A 23,406-nucleotide genomic window follows, 5' to 3' on the forward strand; every position below is an offset into this window, starting at 1 on the left:
ACTCCTTGTAGTGAGTTCCACATTCTCACCACTCTCTGAATAAAGAAGTCTCTCCTGAATTCCCGATTGGATTTATTAGTGACTATCTTATATTTACGGCCCCTAGTTTTGGTCTTCCCCACAAGTGGGAACGTTTACTTTACGTCTACCCTATCAAACCCTTTCATAATCTTGAAGACCTCTATTAGGTCACCCCTCAGCCTTTTTTTTTTCTAGAGAAAAGAGCCCCAGCCTGTTCAGTCTTTCCTGATAGGTATAACCTCTTCTGGTATGATCCTTATAAATCTTTTTTGCACCTTTTCCAGTGTCTCTATATCCTTTTTATAATATGGAGACCAGAAGTGTGCACAGTTGTATCTGGTTAAAGTCCAGCAGTACCTCTGGTGGTTGCTAACCTGCACCTGGACTTGGGTAAGTGGGTGTGATCTTTCAGGGGACCCTTTGATATCTGGCAAACTCTGCCTGTAGCCTCTCCATAAACTTGAGCTAATCCAAAACTCTGCTGCTTGTATCCTAACTCTCATTGAGTCTCGTTCTCCCAATTGTCATCCTTGTTTTCAAATCCCTCCATGGCCTTGTCCCCTCCCTATCTCTGTAACCTCCTCCAGCCCTACAACCCTCTGAGATGTCTGCGCTCCTCCAGTTCTGGCCTCTTGTGCATCCCTGATTTTAATCACTCCACCAATGGCGGCCGTGCCCTCAGCTGCCTGAGCCCTAAGCTCTGGAATTTCCTCCCTAAGCCTCTCCATCTCTCTACCCCTCTCTCCTTTTAAGATGCTCCTTAAAACCTACCTCTTTGACCAAGCTTTTGGTCACCTGTCCTAATATCTCCTTATGGGGCTTGGTGTCAAAATTTTTGTTTGATAATCGCTCCTGTGAAGCGCCTTGGGACGTTTTACTACGTTAAAGGTGATATATAAATGCAAGTTGTTGTAGTTTGGAGCAGAGATTTGTAAGCATGGTGATGGGTTTTGGCATTTTTGGCAATTGTGAAATTTTGAAATGATCTAAAGGTAAGCTTTACAATTTATGACTCCCGCTGACAAAGTTCCACATTGGGAGAGGGTACTGGGATTTCAGGTGTGGAGTTCAGCATATCTCCCCAGTGGACGGAAAACCTGGGCCAGCTGCAATTCCAGTGTGAATCTCTGTGCCTGAATTCCTGATATGCGCTCATGTCACATAACGTTATGCTCCAGGGATGCTAAATTTGTAAAATTTACCCTCCAACACATTGATATAAATGGTTGCAACCCGTGTGAGTTCTACTCACTGGTCTTTGAACTACACCGTGAGACTGTTAGTGCCCGAATGCTAATCTGTAGCTCCTTTGTTAGCTCGTTGGCGATCTCCAAGTCAGGACATTGGCTCGCGCCCCACTCCAGGACCCGAGCCCGTAATCCAATCTGACACTTCAGCACAGTACTGAGGGGAGTGCTGCATTGTCAGAGATGCTGTGCTTTGCATGAGACATCAAACTGAGTTCCTGTCTTCCTGTTCAGAGGAACGTTAAAGAGCCCATAACACCATTTAAAGAAGAGTAGCATGTTCCGGTGTCTTGGCCAATGTTTCTTCCTTAACCAACACCAGTGAATCCACTAATGGTTTGTTTAAATCCATTAAAGGAGCGGATTAACTTGTCACTCATCTCACTGCTGTTTGTGGGATCTTGCTTTGTGCAGAATGGCTGCTGCGTTTGCCCACGTAACAACAGTGACTGCACTTCACTCACTATTCAATTCATCGGGATGTTTGAGTGAATAATAACGTGGAATTTAAATGCAAGTCTTTCTTTCCTTCAGTGGACTCATCTGTTGTACCTTCAGGCATTTTCCTCGGAATGGACTTATGGAATGAAACCCTTGGTGTGTATATATTACAGACTGAGAGCTGACTTGGCTCCTGCTACTTGTTTCTAACACAATTAAGTAACTCCAATTAGGTCATGACCATGGCACTTGAGTGCTTTGCAACTGCATGGGAGCCCAGAGATTGAGTTGCTGTCTCATGAACACACACAGTCCCAGCCAAGTGATATTATTAACTTGTACTATTTGGTTTATCGTTTGAAAGATCTAAATTTAAACCAGAGTTATTGCGGGCTGCTGGGGTCAGTGACACCTTTTCAATCTTTCCCAGGGCCTCCAAACTGTGTAAAGAAAGTAGATTTCCAAAAACTGATTAGCAGGGAACATTTCATTGCTGTTTGTGGGACCTTGCTATGTACAATATGGCTGCTGCATAACAATAACAACAGTGACTGCACTTCAAAGTAATTTGTTGTACGTGAAGAGCTTTGGAACATCCTGAGAGACATCATAGTGACAGTTCCAATGTCTTTTCGTTCTTTCCCAGGGCCTCGAGCGTGAACCTTATCTCATTGAAATGTATAAAATTCTGACAAGCCTAGACAGACTGGATGCAGGGAGGATGTTTCCCCTGGCTGGGGGGGGGGGGGCGGGGCGGGGGGGGGGTCACACTCTCAGGATACGGGGTAGGACATTTAGGACTGGGATGAGGAGAAATGTCTTCACTCAGAGGGCGGTGAACCTGTGGAATTCTCTACCCACAGAAGGCTGTGGAGGCCAAGTCACTGAATATATTTAAGAAGGAGCTAGATAGATTTCTAGACACAAAAGGCATCAAGGGGTATGGGGAGAGAGCGGGAATATGGTATTGAGATAGAGGATCAGCCATGATCATATTGAATGGCGGAGCAAGCTCGAAGGGCCTACTCCTGCTCCTATTTTCTATGTTTCTCCCTCAGTCTTCACTTCCTGATACAACCTTGTTTTGTTAGAAGAGGTGATAATGATGATTAATGACTTCCTCTGTGACCATGGGGCACCATCCCTCCTCATCCTTCTCGACCTCCAGTCGACCACACCATCCTCCTCCATCGCCTCTCCTCCATCATCCAGCTGAGTGGGACTGCCCTCGACTGGTTCTGCTCTTGCCTATCCAGTCGTAGCCAGAGAACCTCCTGCAACCGCACCGTTACCTCTGGAGTCCCTCAAGGATCTATCCTTGGGGGGGGGGGGGGGGGGGGGGGGGGGGCCCCCTGCCCCCTGCCCCCTGCCCCCTCCTATTTCTCGTTGACCTGCTGCCCCTCGGCGACATCACCTGAAGACATGACGTCAGGTTCCACGTGTACACTGACCACCCCCAGCTCTCCCTGGACACTGCCGCTCTCGACCCCTCCGCTGCCTCTGTGTTGTCCGACTGCTTGTCCCAAGTCCACGTAAATGCAAGTTGCTGATTCTTTTTTGGCGTTTGATGGCACCGGTGCCAAGTTTCCTCCGGGATCTCGCCCCTTGCACACGTGCGAACTTAGATAGTGAGTGACCGTGGTCACATCACAGCCGAGCCTGATCATGTTCTCACCTGACTTCCACACGCATGACCTTTTCCAGTGGGGATCGGGATCAGGAAGCCTGGCTTTTTCTTTATCCCCACCCTCCCCCTCCTAGACCCGGGGCCCTGAGACAAATTGTAGTGTCACACTTTCTACCACAGCTGAGATCCGTTAACTCAGCACGGGCTGGGAACGAAACCTGGGACTATCTGGTCTGTACGACTCAGTTACACACTGTCCTTGCCAAATATACCATTAGCAGAACAGTCCTGAGATATAAGGTGCAGTAGAGGAAGTATCTTTTCACCGAGGCCATTGGGCTGTGATTTTTTTTTTTTCCCTTGAAAAATTGATGGAAACCGAGAACATGATCACCAAAACCTTGGTATAATTCCCGGAATCCATTGTAAGAAAAATGGAACTTGACTTATTCAGTCCTGCTTTTAACCAAATGTGTAGCGCACTAGCATCAGCCCAGCTGGGTAGGTCGAAAGAAGCAGGCCAGCCTGTGGTGTTGCTCAGTAGAATGGCTAGCACTATTTACCTGAGGGTGAGGTGCTCTTTAATCTGCAAGAGGAAGGTGTTAGTGTAATATTTATTCTTAAAACGTCACCGTCTTATTTATCACACGCACTGTTCCCCGAGGAGAGAGGGAAGGTTTACTTTGCTCATGGTTGCTGTCCTGAGGTGTTGGACAAAACCTTTTTTCAAAATGCCTCCCGTCATTCGCACCCCAAAGAGGAGACTTGACAAACACTTCTTCATCAAGCTTTTTAAAGAGCCTTGGCTGATTTTAATGGCTTTGTATTTTCTTCCTTTTTTCTGTTTTTTTGAAGAATGTTTTCCCTCTGGTGATTCCTGCTGTTCAGCCAGTCACCCCCTAGGTGTGCGGGCGCAGGTGAAGAGCTGCTCTCGCCAAGGCTTAGTGGGTACGTCCATCGACGTGGTGTGGCACTGAGCTGTACAGATCGGGAAGGTCCCACAAGTGTGCTCTACGAACAAAGAGCAGGAGCAGGCCATTCGGCCCCTCGAGCCTGCTCTGCCATTTGATAAGGTCATGGCTGATCTGATTGTGACCTCAACCCTACTTTCCCGTCTACCTACTATAACCTTTGACTCCCTTGTTAATCAGGAATCTATCTAACTCAGCCTTAAAAATATTCAGTGACCCTGCCTCCACCGTTCTCTGGGGAAGGGAGGACTCACCACCCTCTGAGAGAAAAAATGTCTCCTCATCTCTATCTTAAATGGGAGACCCCTTATTTTTAAACTGTGGCCCCTAGTTCTAGTCTCTCCCACAACGGGAAACATCCTCTCAGCATCTACCCCTTCAAGTCCCCTCAGGATCTTACATGTTTCAATAAGATCACCTCTCATTCTTCTAAACTCCAATGTATACAGGCCCAACTTGTCCAACCTTTCCTCATAAGATAACCCCCTCATCCCAGGATCTGAGTTGGCTGATCTCTTCAGGACAGTAGTGGCACGGGCAGTCAGCTGAGAATCCTGTTCCTGATCGTTATATAGTGGCCCGGCTTTGGAAAGTGCGTGCAGACATCGGGTGAGGACGGTACTGGGCTCAACTATGTGTGCATCAGCCCCCCACCCCCGCTCACTGTGACACAACCAAGGCTGGTAGATAGAGTTAAGATGCGGAACAGGCTTGAGGGGCTGAATGGCCTACTCCTGTTCTATGACCTCCTAAAACACCTGAAGAATAACAAACTAGATTAAGGCACAAGCTGTGGACGCCCTCGTAACTACAACCCAGCACAAGTTGCCACCATCAGGATGGCAGAGGGGAGGAAAGTGGGGAGGAATGGGAGCCCTGGTGGAGTTTTCACGATCCCCAACTTTCTCCCCTCTTGCAAAGGTGCCGTCTGTTATTGAGGTACTTGACCATGGGAAGCATCAAAGCCCCAGCTCATGAGAACCCCCTCTGCCAGCTTGGCCAAGGAGGGTGGGGCGTGTGTTTTTCTCGTTCAAGGGCTTCCAGAAACGACGACAAACCAAATTTCCTCTCGATCGATAAAGAATTGGGGCAATGGATGGTGCAGTGGGTTAGACATTAGCCATTGGGACCTGGATTCAAATTCATCTCTGACTGCTGGGATGGTGGTCTGTTCTGCCTACTTGCTGTGTAAGGGCCCTATGTAAACTGATTTTGAGGGGTCTCAACCCAGTTCCTACTGAGCACAATATAAAACTGCATCTAATTCAGCACTAAACTGGCAATGTCACTTGGGGATAGCTGGTGTGGGAAATGGAGAAATATCACAGTAGGATGGATCTCTCCTTGCTTTGGAGCTCCAACGAGAATTAAAGCATGTAGAGGGAGCTTTATTCTGCATCTATCTGTGTCCTTGCTATCTGGAAGGCCTCAATACCTTGCCACCTCATTTGTTTCTCCTTGTTCAAAAGCCTCCTCAAGATGTATTTATTTGCTTATATTTCAGACACCTCCTATACTTCCTGCTTGGTATCCATGGCTCCTTTTAAAGCACCATGAGACGTTTTCTTCTGTAAAAAGCTGCCATATAAATTTGGCAAGGGTTGAACTGGAAAGTGTTCTCTTTCCCGCACCAATATCCCTCACCTTGAGCACAAAATTCACAGAAGAATTGGAACCACTGATTCTCCCCTCCAAGTAGGTTGTCCTGACTTCGGATAGCACAAGTGAATCTAAAAGAGAGAACAAAAAACCAAATTCTCCTGAATTGGTGAACTCCTGTGGTTTGTTAATGGAGGGTGTTAGGACCTTGGGGAGGAGTTCCTTACGATGAGCGTTCTCTCATTTTTAGCCACGTAGTCTAGCCCAGGCAGTAGGTTACATGGTGTTGCAATTTGGCAGCAGCGCAAGTATTACGAACGGGTAAACCGCAGGCAAATTGCACAGAGGTATCTGATCTTGGGGATTTATCTTTGGTTAGCAGCTTCTCTCCGGGTGAGTTAGGTAGAGTTTGTGACAGGACAAATAGTCCAAGTTCTGTTTAAGAAATGGGCTGAATGGCCTTTTCCTGTTCCATCTATGTTATTTTTAGAACCCCCCCCCCCCCCCTCCCTCTCAAGGGCACTGAGGCCAATTGTTGCACCCCTACTGGTTGCCGCAGCTAACCAGCCCAGAGTAGGGTTGTAACCTTCCTCGTCCGTTTGGCTAAAAAAAACGAACTTGCGATAACGTAGCATCTTTCACAACCTCAGGACGTCCCAAACCTCTTTACAGCCAATGAAATATTTTTTGAAGTGAAGTCACTGTTGTAATGTGGGGAAATGGCCCAGCCAATTTGCAAACAGCAAGATCCCACAAACGTGATAATAACCAGATAATCTGCTTTTCAGTGATGTTAGTTGAGGGTTAAATATTGGCCACGGATACTTGGGAGAACTCCCCTGCTCTTCTTCGAAATAGTACCATGGGATCTTTTACGTCTACCTGAGGTTACAGACGGGGCCTCGGTTTAATGTCCCATCCAAAAGACGGCACCTCCGACAGAGCAGCACTGCACTGGGAGTGTCGGCCTGGATTTTGTTCTCAAGTCTCTGGAGTGGGACTTGAACCCACGACCTTCTGACTCAGAGGCGAGAGTGCTACCCACTGAGCCACGGCTGACTCTTAACCTGCTAAACCTCTGGAGTTTTTTCATATGTTAATTTTGTTTAAAGTAAAGAAACCTAGATGAAAGCCAAAGACCTACAGTGTGGGACACCATGAAAAGATTGGGAGAGAAGACGAGATAGTGTTTGGGTGACACCAAACCTGAGTTTTAAAAGCTTGTAGATTGAAGGAGGACGGTGGGTCGGGCGATGCAATGAGCATGTGCGGCACGGGAGAAACTTCTTTACGCGGAGAGTGGTTAGAATGTGGAACTTGCTACCAGCTGGAGCGGTCGAGGCGAATAGCCTCGATGCCTTTTAAGGGGAAGCTAGATAAGTACACGAGGGAGAGAGGAATAGAAGGATATGCTGATGGGGTTAGATGCTGTAAGGTGGGAGGAGGCTCGTGTGGAGCATAAACATCGGCAGAGACCAGTTGGGCCGAATGGCCTGTTTCTGTGCTGTGAATTCTATGTTATGACTTTTTCTATTGGTCTTGGGATGTGGCCATTGATGGCAGGGCCAGGTTTACTGCCCATCTCTAGTTGCTCTGAGATGGTGGTGGTCGTCAGCCTTCTTTGAAGTAATTATTTTTATAACTGAGTGGCTTGCTGGGCCACTTCACAGCCAGCCACGTAGTGTGAGACTGGAGTCACCTGTAGGCCTGACTGGTTATGAACTTGATGTTGTACAAAGACGAAGGACTGGGAAAGACCAACGCACCCATCAAGCCAGTCATTTCCAGGCACAAGGCTAGTTTACGAGTACCCTCAACACAGCCCCTCACCCATGCAACCTCCTGTCAGAGGCAAATAAACAGAGGGAAAAAAAACTCTAGGAAATTCCTCTTCAACCTCCTGAGGCAATCATGCAAGTCTCAGATAACTACAACTATATTCCACCCCAGCTCCCCCCCATCACTGGAGATGTCCTCTGCTTTCAGGAGCTCGTCCAGCTCCCTTTCGAAGGCCAGTAGCAAACCCACGGTCACTCCAGTGTCTTGGTAACCTATTCCAAAGGTCGATGAGTCGCCGTGAAAGGAAATGCTTCCTGGCCCCTAATCTAGGGGAGAAATTTTAACCTAACCCGCCCGTTGGGGAAACTGACTATCTGGTGCAGTGCTGGTTACAAACCTCGCCTGGTTCGACACTCCATTGAAGTCAGTGGAGAGCGATATTGGGCGTTCCACCTGATCCCAGAGGCTTCCCGTCCAGCGAGCTCTGTTAAAATGACCCCCCTATTTATGTTCCCTTGTATCATTGTGATGCCCCCCCTAGTTGTCCCCTCCTTATCCTGCTCAAATAACCTATCCTCTCAAACAGGATCTATTCCCTTCTCCATTTTAAAGGGTTGGGAGGTGGGGGAGAGCTTTAGATCCCCGAAAGGCGTTAGTGAACCCGCTGGGTTTTTACGACAATTGTGGTTATTTTTCTGGCGCCAGCCCATGAATAATAGATTAATTGAATTAAATTTCATAACTTGTCATGATGGGTTTGAACTCGTGACATCTGAATTGCTATTTTAGTACCTGAGCACTACTGTACTTGGAGCTTGAGAGAAGCAAGGGAGAAAAGTGTAGGAAAGCAGTGATCGTTATAGAGATCGTGTTGCCGTGGTAACATTGCTTTGTTATCTCAGACAACGTCTCTGCACGGTGTGGAGGGAGGGATGGTAAGAGGTGGGGTGGAGGCTAATACAATATCCATTCATATCGTCTGCCACATCTGGTGCTACAGTTTCATTTTATATCTTTTAGTCTTGATCGAGTGTGTTGCAGCATGAATATTTTCCAGTCTGGCTTATTGTATACTGATTAAGGTCAGAAGAACTATCGTTGACAGGCCAATCTGAGCTGTGAGTCCAGCCAGGCTTCGCCTGATGTCCACAATAAAAACATTAAAGAAAGAAAAGATGACTTGCATTTATATAGCGCCTTTCCTGACCCCAAAGTGCTTTATAACCAATGCAATATATTTGAAGAGTAGTCACTGGTACAATGTAGGGAATGTGGCAGCCAATTTGTGCACTGCAAGGTCCCAGAGTTAACACAGCACTGAGTTAATGACCAGTAACCAGTTTAAGGCAATAAGAACAGAAAATGCTGGAGAAGCTCAGGCAGCATCCAGAAATCTGACGAAAGGTCTTCGACCTGAAACGTTAACTCTGTTTCTTTCTTCACAAATGCTGTCTGACTTGCTGAGCTCTTCCAGCAGTTTGCTTTTGAACCTGTTTTAAGGTGTTGGTTGAGGGATAAATATTGGCCAGGAGGAACTCCCCAGCTCATCTTCAAAATAGCCCACCTGAGAGGGCAAAGGTTTAACATCTCATCAGAAAGACTGCACCTCCAACAGTGCAGCACTCCCTCAGTACTACACTGGGAGTGTTAGCCTGGATCTCGTGCTTGAGTGGGACTTGAACCCACAACCTTCTGACTGAGAGGTGCGAGTGCTACCCACTGAGCCAGGGCTGACACCTAATGGCTAAAGTGGCAAGTTGTACCTATCACCTGAGGGACAGGAAACCCCAAGAGGCACCAATGCAATCTCTTATCTCCATCTTTCCTGTTTTCTCTTGACTCTTTCTTTCGTTCCTTATTTAACGTACTTTTTCTTGTCGCTTCACACTGCACAGCTCCTCTTGTTGCGAGATTTCATATTGTTTTCTCCTGCAGCTGTGAAATGGAGCTATCCCAGCATTCATGATGCTGGGGAAAGCCAGCTGTTAAAAGAATAGGCCATATAGTTTTAATAGAGGAGTTTCACTACTGCTATGAATGCTGGGATAGCCACACCTTCATAGTTTGCTATTGCTTTCCCTTATTCGCTGCTGAGAGAAAGCCGAGATCGTCCTGGAATTTACTGGTGCAGTCTGTACTCGTGTGATATCGCCATCCTGAGGGGGCTGATGTGCATGGAACTGTAGTCAAGGATGTCATCGCTTTTGTGAGGGGCTGGTACATCCCATCAAGGAGTCAATACATTCAGGAGACGCTAGTACATATGGAACTTATTCCAGTGAGGAGTCAATGACGTCCGAAGCAGAGGAGGGCAAATAATGAAAAAAAAAATTCTGATTTTTTTTTTTGTTTTTCAATTAATTTTGTACAGTGCCCCAAGCGTAGACCTGAAGACATCGCTGGATGAATGTATGTCAGCTATGGACATGTTTCTCAACAACCAATTCAGTGAGAGCTTGGAGATGCTGAAACCGAGGTAAACTTTCCATTGTCACCATTAACTCTGTGGCCTTTGCCCCCAAGCCCGTTATTCGACTTGAGCACATAATCTAGGCAGCACTGGAGGAGTGCTACATTGTCAGAGGTGCCCTTCTTTGACGCATTAAACTAAAGTCTCATCTGCCTTTTTGGGTGGTTCAGGTGGATATTAAGGGACCCATGGCTCTATTGAAAGGAGAGCGGTGAGTTCTCTGGGTATACATCAAAAACAGATTAATTTCTCATACAGCTAATTTGTGGGATCTTTATATGCACAAAATGGCTGCCGTGTTTACTCACATAGCAACAGAAAAGTTACTTCAGAGTAATTTATTATATGTGAAGTGCTCTGTGATGTTTCAGAAGTGTGACCAGCTGCTGCTACATAAGTTAAATAAAGAACACATACTTAAGACTGACACCTACGCAGTTTTGAACTGGTTGTCCAGAAATTTCTAAGTTATTCTATTAGACACCAAACTTTTTTTTTGAAGATAAAAGTTCATTTTTCCAGGTCTCCATGTGTCAAAGGATGATTTTCCAGATTTCTAAAGCATTCTCATGAATTTTTATCATCAGGACAAGAAAACTCTAGCCTTGATCCCAAACTCATATCCAGCATCTTGTCTGGAAACCCTACTTGAATATAAGAAAGCATGGAACGAGAAAAGGCCCATTGGTCATCAAGCCTTCCCTTTGCACAGACCATGCATAATCTACCCTGGCCATTTAATCACGTTTTTACAGTGCCTTTCACGACCTCTGGATGTCCCAAAGTGTTTCATGGCCATTGAAGTACTTTTGAAGTGTAGTCACTGTGGTTGGGAGATGTGACAGCCAATTCCCACAGCAAGGTCCCATAAACAACAATGAGATAAACAGATAAATAATCAGTTTTATTGATACTGAATGAGGGATACATGTTGGTCAGGACAGGTCTGTATAAGTACTCCCCTGACCCCCTAAAGATAATGAAGTGCAGCTCCAGAATGTTCATCCATTTCCACATTTCCTGTGGTGTCCACCAGACATCACTCCCTCTCATCTCACGGTACAGGTACCATTGTGGCCCATGGGACATTTAATCACAACAGTTTATACATATGCCGTAGCATATGTCGTGTCAGCCGTGGCTCAGTGGGTAGCACTCTCACCTCCTGAGTCAGAAGCTCGTGGGTTCAAGGCCCCCTCCAGAGACTTGAGCACAAAATCTAGGCTGATACTGCAGTGCAGTACTGAGGGAGTGCTGCACTGTCAGAGGTGCTGTATTTAGGATGAGACTTTAAACCGAGGCCCAGTCTGCGCTCGGGTGGACGTAAAAGACCCCACTGCACTATTTTAAAGAAAAGCAGGGCTGGTGTCCTGGCCAATATTTACCCTTCAGCCAACACCACTGAAACAGATTATCTGGTCATTATCACATTGCACTTTTTGGGACCTTGCTGTATGCAAATTGGCTGTCGTGTTTCCTATATTACAATAGTGACTACACTTCAAAAATACTTAATTGGGTGTAAAGTACTTTGGGATGTCCTAAGGTTGTATATAAAAGCAGATTATTTTTCTCTACATCTCTGTAAACGTTGTACCATTCCCAATCGGATATCTAGCCAGACTCCTCCATCACCGTCCCCGGCTACGTCCAGTCCCACTGGAGAACAGTGATAAACAGTTGGATGTATATGGTCCTGGGTGTCCTCAACATTGATTCTGGACCCTATTAAGTCTCAAGGCCAAGGAATTGTCCTTCTGATTATCGGCTACTGGTCCCTTGCAATTGATGAAATAAATAAAAGTGTTGGGTGAATTTTTTTTTTAAAAGTTAAACTCTACCAGATCCCTTTTAACAGAACCAAATTAAAGTAACTGCTCAGAAATTGAACATTGTTTCCTGAACTTTTGTGGAGGCAGTCAATCCAAGGAATAGGTGAGGCTTTGTTATGTCAGTAGGGGAAGGGATAGCTGCAGAATTTCAGGTGATGAGGAAATCAGAGAAAGAAGGAACTTATTCCTTCCTGAAGACTTTGACTTGCTTGCTGGCTTACAGTTCCACACGGAACAGCCCTCTAGTGTGATGGTGAGTGTCAACAAGCTATTTGACTCCGGGTGGTAGTTGTACCCATTCCTGTCCACACCCAGGAGCCAGAAGTGAGAGTCCTGGCCGACACTTTTTTTTTCCCCCTCCTTCCTTAAACCAAGCCAATTGTGGCACTCTTACTGCTGCCATCAATTCTCTCAGCATAGAGCAGGGATCAAACCTGGGACCTTACTGATCTGTATGGTGCGGAGATGGTGATTTTACGTCTTCAGTTATCAGGGCAGCCCTTCAATGCAGGAATGAATTTTTGGGCTGGCGTCCGTGAGATCATTGACTGGCGGCTCGAGGAGCGGTACGCTCCAAAATAAGGTATGTTTTTGGAATGGCTGATTTTGATCAAAAAGAAAACCAGGAGTTTGACTTGGGGGGGGGATGGATTTCCTCAACATCTCCCGCTACACCACCGTAACTTTTGGCGGCAACGCCATTCACGTGCGTCAACTGGGTTTACCCTGAAGAAGAGAAGCCTGAAGGGGTGACCTCATAGAGGCCTTTAAAATTATGAAAGGGTTCGATAGGGTAGACGTAGAGAAAATGTTTCCACTTGTGGGGGAGACCAGAACTAGGGGTCGTCAATATAAGATAGTCACCAATAAGGAATTCAGGAGGAACTTCTTTATCCAAAGAATGGTAAGAATGTGGAACTCGTTACCACAAGGCCAATAGTATAGATGCATTTAAGGGGAAGCTAGATAAACACACGAGGGAGAAAGGAATAGAAGGATACGTTGATAGGGTGAGATGAAGAGGGATGGGAGGAGGCTCGTGTGGAGCATAAACACCGGTATAGACCGGTAGGGCCGAATGGCCTGTTTCTGTGCTGTAGACGCGATGTAAAGTTACACCAGTGCAGCGGGAGAAGTTCTGAGGAAACTCACCCCCTTGGTTACATCAATAGAATCGCCAGAGGCCGCAGGCGTGAACTGGAACATGGAACATTTCTCCCAGAAGCGGCACCAGGGACATCAGTCGTCCGTTCCGGGAGATCCCTGGGCAATTCCGGGAGGTTCGATCCCAGCTCTGTCGATTCTTGCTCAGGCAGCAATTTGGGCTTAACAACAACAACTTTCATTTCTCTCGTGCCTTTTAACGCAGTAAAACGTCCCAAGGCGCTTCACAGGAAAGATTTATCAAACAAAATTTGACACCGAATCAAAGAAAGAGACGTTAGGACAGGTTGTGTCGGAGGTAGGTTTAAGGAGTGTCTTAAAGGAGGAGAGAGAGAGAGGTTTAGGGAGGGAATTCCAGAACTTAGGGCCTAGGCGGCAATTGGCTTTAATGCCAGGGCAGGGAAAATCAGCTAAGGCTGCTGCTGATAATTGCTATCCAGTGACCCCTGCTGGCCTGCGTGTGTGTGGATATCCGGGGTGATTTGACCTTGACTAATCCACCCCCTAAATAACCTGCGACAGTCGCTCGCTCACGGAGCAGCGACGCTTGCGTGAGTCAGCGTCCATGAAACCGTCCTCCAGCAAGAGTCCGAACCTTCCGGAAAAGAATGGGGAAAACTGGACTGAGCACAAAAAAAAAACCTCCCGAAAGCTTGCAGGTGTCCTGTTGGGAGATGGTGCAGGATCTGCTGACGTGGACATCTATTTACTCAGAAGCTGGCTCCCCCTGCCTTGAGTAAATGATCTTGCCTGGCTCCTGCCTCATGTGTCAACAGCAGCTCAATTGTCCCCGCTGTGTGGATTCAGATCTTATCAGTGGCTGTCTGATACAATGTTCACTAGGTTAGAGATTAACAGAGTTCAGGGAGCCAGAAATGCACAAGGCATTGATATTTAGAACTGAGGGTTGAATGATGCCGTCATTTAGAGGGTTAAATTATGAGGACAGGCTGCATAAACTTGTCTTGTATTCTCTTGAGTTTTGAGGATTCATCTGATCGAGATGTTAAAAGGGTTTTAGAGGGTGGATACTATCTCTTCCGGTGGGGGAATCAAGAACCAGGGAACGTAATCTTGACGTTCGAGCTGGGTCATTTCGGAGTGTAATCAGGAAGCACTTTTTTACACACACAGGACAGTAGAAATGTGGACCTCTCCTCCCAAATGCTGCGGATGCTTGGGGACAATTGGAATTTTCAAGACTGGGATCGATCGATTTTTGTCGGGTAAGGGTAGCGAGGGATATGGAGTTGAGGTGCAGATCAGCCATGATCTAATTGAATGGCGGACCAGGCTCGAGGGACTGAATGGCCTACTCCTGTTCCTACATCCTGGAAACATTTTTTTAAGGACCCAGATTAAAGCTTTTAAGATTTCCCTGCCCCATCGTTCTTTCGAGGCCTGTACCACTCGAGTCTCTCTTTCTCCACAGAAATGTCTGGGCTTTCTCTTCTTAATCTCTCCCTGTTGGCACTTCCAAGATGGCAGTAAACCCATGTCGCTGGGACAGCTCGTGATACAACCCACCTGTAATTTTTTTTCCCCCTCTCCTGAAGAAGCTGACCTTCACCCAAATGGCCAATTCTTCATGTGTGAACCTAAACAGTAAAGGGTTAATTCAGCGATCTCACACTCGAGGCCAGAGTTAAGGCGACAACTCTACCATGCCCATTCTCCCTTCAAATGCACGCCATTCCCAGTGGGAGTACGGGACCAATGAAATTACTCTTGAGCGCTAACAAAGTATTTGAACCTTGGCGGGGCATCACAGCCCGAGGCCGCTCTTGCTCTCGCCCGAGGCCGCTCTTGCTCTCGCCCGAGGCCGCTCTTGCTCTCGCCCGAGGCCGCTCTTGCTCTCGCCCGAGGCCGCTCTTGCTCTCGCCCGAGGCCGCTCTTGCTCTCGCCCGAGGCCGCTCTTGCTCTCGCCCGAGGCCGCTCTTGCTCTCGCCCGAGGCCGCTCTTGCTCTCGCCCGAGGCCGCTCTTGCTCTCGCCCGAGGCCGCTCTTGCTCTCGCCCGAGGCCGCTCTTGCTCTCGCCCGAGGCCGCTCTTGCTCTCGCCCGAGGCCGCTCTTGCTCTCGCCCGAGGCCGCTCTTGCTCTCGCCCGAGGCCGCTCTTGCTCTCGCCCGAGGCCGCTCTTGCTCTCGCCCGAGGCCGCTCTTGCTCTCGCCCGAGGCCGCTCTTGCTCTCGCCCGAGGCCGCTCTTGCTCTCGCCCGAGGCCGCTCTTGCTCTCGCCCGAGGCCGCTCTTGCTCTCGCCCGAGGCCGCTCTTGCTCTCGCCCGAGGCCGCTCTTGCTCTCGCCCGAGGCCGCTCTTGCTCTCGCCCGAGGCCGCTCTTGCTCTCGCCCGAGGCCGCTCTTGCTCTCGCCCGAGGCCGCTCTTGCTCTCGCCCGAGGCCGCTCTTGCTCTCGCCCGAGGCCGCTCTTGCTCTCGCCCGAGGCCGCTCTTGCTCTCGCCCGAGGCCGCTCTTGCTCTCGCCCGAGGCCGCTCTTGCTCTCGCCCGAGGCCGCTCTTGCTCTCGCCCGAGGCCGCTCTTGCTCTCGCCCGAGGCCGCTCTTGCTCTCGCCCGAGGCCGCTCTTGCTCTCGCCCGAGGCCGCTCTTGCTCTCGCCCGAGGCCGCTCTTGCTCTCGCCCGAGGCCGCTCTTGCTCTCGCCCGAGGCCGCTCTTGCTCTCGCCCGAGGCCGCTCTTGCTCTCGCCCGAGGCCGCTCTTGCTCTCGCCCGAGGCCGCTCTTGCTCTCGCCCGAGGCCGCTCTTGCTCTCGCCCGAGGCCGCTCTTGCTCTCGCCCGAGGCCGCTCTTGCTCTCGCCCGAGGCCGCTCTTGCTCTCGCCCGAGGCCGCTCTTGCTCTCGCCCGAGGCCGCTCTTGCTCTCGCCCGAGGCCGCTCTTGCTCTCGCCCGAGGCCGCTCTTGCTCTCGCCCGAGGCCGCTCTTGCTCTCGCCCGAGGCCGCTCTTGCTCTCGCCCGAGGCCGCTCTTGCTCTCGCCCGAGGCCGCTCTTGCTCTCGCCCGAGGCCGCTCTTGCTCTCGCCCGAGGCCGCTCTTGCTCTCGCCCGAGGCCGCTCTTGCTCTCGCCCGAGGCCGCTCTTGCTCTCGCCCGAGGCCGCTCTTGCTCTCGCCCGAGGCCGCTCTTGCTCTCGCCCGAGGCCGCTCTTGCTCTCGCCCGAGGCCGCTCTTGCTCTCGCCCGAGGCCGCTCTTGCTCTCGCCCGAGGCCGCTCTTGCTCTCGCCCGAGGCCGCTCTTGCTCTCGCCCGAGGCCGCTCTTGCTCTCGCCCGAGGCCGCTCTTGCTCTCGCCCGAGGCCGCTCTTGCTCTCGCCCGAGGCCGCTCTTGCTCTCGCCCGAGGCCGCTCTTGCTCTCGCCCGAGGCCGCTCTTGCTCTCGCCCGAGGCCGCTCTTGCTCTCGCCCGAGGCCGCTCTTGCTCTCGCCCGAGGCCGCTCTTGCTCTCGCCCGAGGCCGCTCTTGCTCTCGCCCGAGGCCACAACATGTGCGTTCCCCAGCAGGAGTCACTGGACAGTAATCAGGATCAGGAACCCTGGCTGATAATGATTTCCCCAAGGGGCACTGAATCTAGTTCTAGTGCCCCAGCTTAGATCAGCAATCTCAGCGCAGGCTATGGTCTTAATCTGGGCTCTCCTGGCCTGTACAGCTTGGTTTCACACTAACATTTACCAACTGATGCATCAACGAGCTCCCCAGTTATAAACAGCTCTTTGGAAGTCAATTTTTAGAAAGCTTATTAATGGGGAGACTGCCTCCTTCTGTATTTATTTGTTAACTGTATTTCCCATTTTAAAAAGAAAATCTTGCATTTATATAGCATCTTTCACAACTTCAGGACATCGCAAAGCGCTTTACAGCCAATAAAGTACTTTCAAAGTGTAGTCATTGTTGTAATGTAGGAAATGCGGCAGCTGATTTGCGCACAGCAAGATCCCACAAACAACAATGTGATAATGACCAGATAATCAATTTAGTGATGTTGGTCGAGGGATAAATATTGGCCAGGACACCGGGGAGAATTCCCCTGCTCTCCTTTGAATAGTGCCACGGGATCTATTATGTCTACCTGAGAGAGTAGACGGGGCCTCGGTTTAACGTCTCATCCGAAAGACGGCACCTCCGACTGTGGAGCACTCCCTCAGTACTGCACTGGCGTGTGAGCCTGGATTATGTACTCGAGTCTCTGGAATGGGACCCATGACCTTTTGACTCCAAGGTGACTGTGGTACCACTGAGTCACGTCTGACACTGAGGAACTGTGTTTAAGATTTTAACTTTCAGGAACTCAAGTAAAATACTTTGTGTCAACATCAACGCTGCTGCACTGAACAAAAATAATATTCTGCACCTCTCAATGTCTTTCTTTGGCGTGGTGTCAATTTTGGTCTGATTACGCTTCTGTGAAGCGCCTTGGGACATTTAACTACTTTTAAAAGGCGCTATATAAATGCAAATAGTAGCACAGTCGCAGGATTCTGGGCCTGGTCAGCAGAGGCTGTCTGTACATTGTGTGTATGATTGTGAAAAATAGTGCTTGTAGTTGAGGTACTGAGTGGAAGCAGGCTGACTCGCTCTGGTCTACGTAGGTGGGAGAGATTGAGCGAGAAAATACCTCCCAGGTGGGAATAGCTACAGGTGGGAAAGGAAGGAAGAGTGAAGAGAGAGGCAGACAGAAGAAAGTGGGGGGGGGGAGGGAAACCAAGAGGAAGCAGCTTGGGGACATGAGAGGAAACAAAAAGTGAGGGAAGGAGAGGTGGAGAGATAGAAAGAGATGCACATGGAGACACAGTGAGGGACACAGATACTTCCCGTAGGCCAACATCTTCTCCCAGGCTCCTGTTGGGAGTAAAGAGTGCTGACTTAAATATTATGCAGAAATGTAGAAATTCATAATCTGAATCTTACCACCCAGTGCCTGCCTCAGTCTGGCAGCAAAACTTTGGCAGAAACGTTGAGTTAGTGTCAACAAAGAATCGAACCGTTGGCAAAACCATTCCTCTCGTAGATTGTCTTAAAGGGGCAGTACTGCCAAAGCACCGTTTGCAAAACACTTTTGAGAAACAGAAAGCTATTCTGAAAGCAGCCTCTGGGCGGAGTGTGAGGAAGGCCCGAGGTCAACTCTCCCTGTCCCTCAGTGCCGAGTCGCCTGAATCCTCACTCGGTGTCTCCGCATGATAACACCCAGTGAACGAGAGCCTGGTGGTACTGGAATTGAAGTCTTAGGGCCCCGCTGCTTAGAGTGTTGGTGCTTCACATCGCCCGTGGCCACCGTGTGTGCTGCTTTGGAGGAAACACGTTGCCATACGGTGCTGAACACAACGGAGCAGCGAGCAGTGTGGAGCCATCGACCTGCTGACTCCCTCTGACGTTACAGCTCTTTTTTTTTACTTTTATTTGTAATTTTAAATAAAATGCATCATAGTGGCTGCCGGATGGGGCGCACTGTAAATCTGCTGCAACTACTTGCATTTATTTAGCGCCTTTTAACGTACCAAAAAGAAACTTCCCAAGGCGCTTCACAGAAGCGTAATCAGACAAAAAGTGGATGCTGAGCCAAGGACGGAGATATTAGGACGGGTGACTACAAACTTGGTCAAAGGGGTGGGTTTTAAGAAGCATTTTAAAGGAGGATGGGGAGGTTTAGGGAGGTAATCCCACAGCTTGGGGCCTAGACGGCTGAAAGCACGGCCGCCAATGATGCAGCCAACGTAGTTGCTCCATGGCAGAGTTTTCAGTTGTTGCTGGAAACTGTGTCTACCCTGTGCTGGAATATTTACCAGTGCAATGCACCTTGATGGTAATAGCTTAGTGCTGGTATGGGCAGGGCAGGGGTGGGGGGTGGGATTGAGGAGAATAAGTTAATCGGGAGCAGGCTGGAGGATTTACCACTCTCGTCCTGCTTTTTGTAAAACTGGTGATGAGGGCGATTGCAGGGTGGGGAGGGCAGTGAACCTGCTGATCTAAATGCCCCTCTCCCCACTCGCATGGCCGTAGTTGCTAGGATGCGACTGTGTGTTTACAGGGAGTTCGGGAAGGAGGAGGCCATTTCTTGTCTCCAGCCTGCAGTTCGCAACCTGCTCGAGGGATCCTCTGTCTCCCCGCCCTCCCCACTTCCCTCTGCCATCAAAATGAATCACCTGAAAAGCCCACCGCATAAAGGGGGCAATTAAAGAGGTGAGAGAGACAGAAAGGACTTTGCATTCATGGCACACCTTCCACGTCAATGGGACGTCCCAAAGCTTTTTGCAGTTGAATTACTTTTGAAGTGTAGTCATTGTTTTGCAGGCAAATAGTTGTCGCATGGCAAGATCCCACAAACGTGAAATAAATAACCAGTTAACCTGTTTTTTTTTGGTGGTTCTGATTGAGGTTAAGCCAGGACACCTCCGCTGATCTTTGGATAGTGCCACAGGGTCTTTAATGCCCACCTGAGAGGGCAGATGGGGTTCAATGTCTCATCCGAAAGGTGGCACCTCTGACAATGCAGCACTCCCTCAGTACTGCACTGAAGTATCAGCCTGGATTATGAGCTCAGGTCTTGGGGTGGGGTTTGGACCCACAAACCTCTGACTCAGAGGCGCGCTGCCACCACTGAGGCAAAGCTAATAATCACACAGGAGGGAATTCCGATGTTGGACCTGTTGTAATCTCTGGCTGTGGCACTGTCCTAGAGCGGCATTGCCACCAGGATAAATTGCCTCACCAACCACTTCAGTTCCTAAAATGAGAAGTGGGTAATGATGGACATCATTGTTTGTTTATGTTTTGTTAATCTTGTTTTATGTAAAGTTTTAACTGAAATTGAAACACTGAAGCAGCACAGTTTGTTGGGGCTCAGATAGACCTGCTACTCTGACAACTAACATGACTTTAAAGTGAATTTTAGGAGCAGGCAGTGAGCCTGTCCAGAATCGCCACCTCTCCCAATACAGCTCTCTCATGGCTCAGTGGCTTCATACAACATCCAGTCTGGTACGGAGACAGACAGAAAAAGATGATCCCACCTTCAAACCCCCAATCTGTGCTGGGTCAGGTGATCCCTGGGGTAGTGGTATGGGTCCTACGATAGGCCTGGATGCTCCTAACTAGGGAGGGGGGGGGGAAAGACAACAACAACTTGCATTTATATGGCGCCCTTGAATTTCGGAGATAGGCGTATGCATCAGCCAGGGCTCCTATTCCTGATTGCTAGCCACTGACCACTGCTGGAAGGTGCAGGCATGTAGATATTGGGTGAGGAAGGGATTGGACTCGGTTGTGATGCCTGTCATGGTGAAATAGCCTACGCCCATCCACCATTCATACGAAGAATGGTTACGAACAATGACAGACAGCAAAAAACCCTTTGGTCCATCCATTGTGATACCTTATTCATCTCGATATATAGATTCCTCACGCCAACCCAAAACCACACGATCGCCTGAGAGAGGCAAAAAAAAAGCCCAGGGCCAATTTGGGGAAAATAAAATCTGGGAAATTCCTCTCTGAACACCCTGCCCCCCTCCCCTCCTCCACGATCAAAACTAGTCCAGGAGATCACTCCGGGCCTGATTATTCTATGCGGTCCCTACCTTTTTTGTAGGAGGTGATCTCTGCCCCAGCCCGAAACAGGTCCAGCTCTCGCCCAAAGGAATTCAATGAATCGGCATCTAATTCAGTCAAATTGAACCTGTTTGGTGCCAGAGGGCAGCTGGGTGTCCGTGGGTCTATACTCCAGCAGGAGTGACCACCCACCCAGAAGGCGGGGAGGAAAAGTCTATGAAGGAGCTGCTTCCTGGTGACACACTCTGTAACTGGGGAAGAGGTAGATTGAGACATACCGAGAGGCTAGTTGGTTATTGGAAGAGATTACCAAGGAAGCAACAAATGGTTTAGATATGATGAACCTCTATAGAACACTGATTTGGCCACAACTGGAGTATTGTGTCCCGTTCTGGGCGCCACACTTTAGGAAGGATGTGAAGGCCTTAGAGAGGGTGCAGAAGAGATTTACTAGATTGATTCCAGGGATGAGGGACTTTAGTTACGTGGATAGACTGGAGAAGCTGGGATTGTTCTCCTTGGAACAGAGAAGGTTGAGAGGAGATTTGATAGAGGTATTCAAAATCATGAAGGGTCTAGACAGAGTAGATAGAGAGAAACTGTTCCCATTGGCGGAATGGTCAAGAACCAGAAGACATAGATTTAAGGCGATTGACAAAAGAACCAAAGGCGACATGAGGAGAAACGTTTTTACACAGCGAGTGGTTAGGATCTGGAATGCACTGCCCGAGGAGGTGGTGGAGGCAGATTCAATTGTGGCTTTCAAAAGGGAATTGGATAAGTACTTGAAGGGAAAAAAATTGCTTGGCTATGGGGATAGAGCGGGGGAGTGGGACTAGCTGGATTGCTTTTTGCAGAGAACCGGCATGGACTCAATGGGCCGAATGGCCTCCTTCCGTGCTGTAACCATTCTCTGATTGTATGATTCTATATCGTGGAGGCAAAATCGGACAAATACCTTTTTTAAAAGAAACACATTGTCAGATATTGCTGCTAGGAAGGTGGAGAAGATGAGCCCATGGCTTTTTCAACTCTTTGTCGTCCTTTGGGCCCCAACTTGGACATTCTGTCAGGGAACAATCAGGCTGAAATCTTTCTTTGGTTCTAAGTTCATATATAAATCAAATAATTCTGCTACCGAAACCTAAAGAAGGGAAAAACCTGGCTTGAATAAAGCATCTTATCACGTCCTCAAGACATCCTACTGCTCTTTACAACCAATGGATTCCTTTTTGAAGTGTAGTCACGGTTGTCATGTAAACAAAAACAGCGCCCATTTTGCACATGGTAAGGTCCCACAAACAGCAAATGAATGAATCACCAGATAATCTGATTTTGGTAGTCTTGGTTGAGACAAATGTTGGCTAGGGCACCAGGAGAACTCCCTGCTCTTCATTGAATAGGGCTGTGTCCAGCTGAACAAGTGGATTGGGCCTCAGTTTAACGTTTCATCTGAAAGACAACACCTCCAACAATGCAGCAGGCCTGCGGTGCTACACTGGGGCGTCCGCTCAGATTATGCTCTCAAGTATAAAACTTTCTGATTTAGAGGTGCGAGTCCTACCGACAATGCCAAGTTGATGCTCTAGAAACCTAGGTTCAATAACTTATTTCTTGTTTGTTTGACAGGGTAAAGGAGAGCATGTACCATGCTCTGATATATGCCACCATTTTGGAAATGCAGGCAATGATGACCTTTGAACACGATGACCTCATCAGTGCCGGACATACGATGAAAGAAGCACAGGAGATTTGTCAAAGGTATGGCATTGGGTGGGGGGGGGCGGGGAATGAGTGAGGGTCTTGGGTTTGTTGTAGGTTATTTGCTTTAGTTACAGCACTTAGAATGGCTTCTGCTGGGGTCAAAGGTAAAGTGATGTGATAGTGAAACATCTGTCTCTGTGCACGATTATATTCACATTCCTTGACCTCTGATCATTCGGAGGTTATTCTGACTTCCAGTTAATATTTTTAGAGGAGATGAAACTCTTGTTTTCAGTATTTTATCTTATCAGCCCTTCCCTTTCATCCCACATCCCCAAAGAGGGTGCACTGCTCCGAGAGTTGACGGTATTTGATCCCGAGGGTGTGGGAGGGTAGCAGAGACTGGAGGAGGAGGATGATCATTGTCCAGTACCTCTGGTTGCCACAGCCCACTCCCCAAACGGGCAGGAAGACCAGCAACAATCTCTGAGGCCTCTACCGCCAGCCACCAACAACAGTGCTAGTGCCAGTGCGTCCCCATATGAGATAGTCACTAATAAATCCAATAAAGAATTCAGGAGAAACTTCTTTACCCAGAGAGTGGTGAGAATGGGGAACTTGCTACCACATGGAGTAGTTGAGGCGAATAACATAGATGCAGTTAAGAGGAAGTGAGATAAATACATGAGGGGAAAAAGAAATAGAAGGATATGCTGATAGGGTTAGATGAAGTAGGGAGGGAGGAGGCTCGTGTGGAGCATCGACCAGTTGGGCCGAATGGCCTGTTTCTGTGCTGTAAAATTCTATGTAAATCCCTGGATCTACTTGCCCAAGTGAAGCAGCTCACCTCAGCTCAGCAGGTCTCTCCAGGTTTCATTTGGGAACTTGCTCGGTGGCACAGTGCGTGGGCCACATTGAGGAGGACAGCAGAGGCGGCTTCGGAATCAGAAGCTACAAATTGGAACAAAGCCGAGGCAGTACGTCAGGAGATGTTACTCCATTGAGAGTTACA

At 48.7% G+C, this 23,406-nt stretch overlaps 1 protein-coding gene across 5 annotated transcripts in view; it reads left to right on the plus strand.

Moving 5' to 3' along the window:
* zgc:158403 (tetratricopeptide repeat protein 39A) overlaps positions 1-23,406 on the plus strand; it is a 77,048-nt gene that overhangs the window by 17,899 nt on the left and 35,743 nt on the right. For 4 of the 5 annotated variants that reach the window (XM_067973059.1, XM_067973058.1, XM_067973057.1 and 1 more), the window contains exons 2-3: positions 10,057-10,161; positions 22,320-22,451. In XM_067973059.1, the coding sequence (XP_067829160.1) occupies positions 10,097-10,161; positions 22,320-22,451 (197 nt within the window). In that variant the 5' untranslated portion in view covers positions 10,057-10,096. Of the gene's footprint in view, positions 1-10,056; positions 10,162-14,294; positions 14,378-22,319; positions 22,452-23,406 lie in introns of those variants that run through there. The other variant, XM_067973060.1, reaches the window with a different exon arrangement.

Source organism: Heptranchias perlo, chromosome 37, assembly GCF_035084215.1.
Source record: "Heptranchias perlo isolate sHepPer1 chromosome 37, sHepPer1.hap1, whole genome shotgun sequence".
In the NCBI taxonomy this organism is placed as follows: domain Eukaryota; kingdom Metazoa; phylum Chordata; class Chondrichthyes; order Hexanchiformes; family Hexanchidae; genus Heptranchias; species Heptranchias perlo.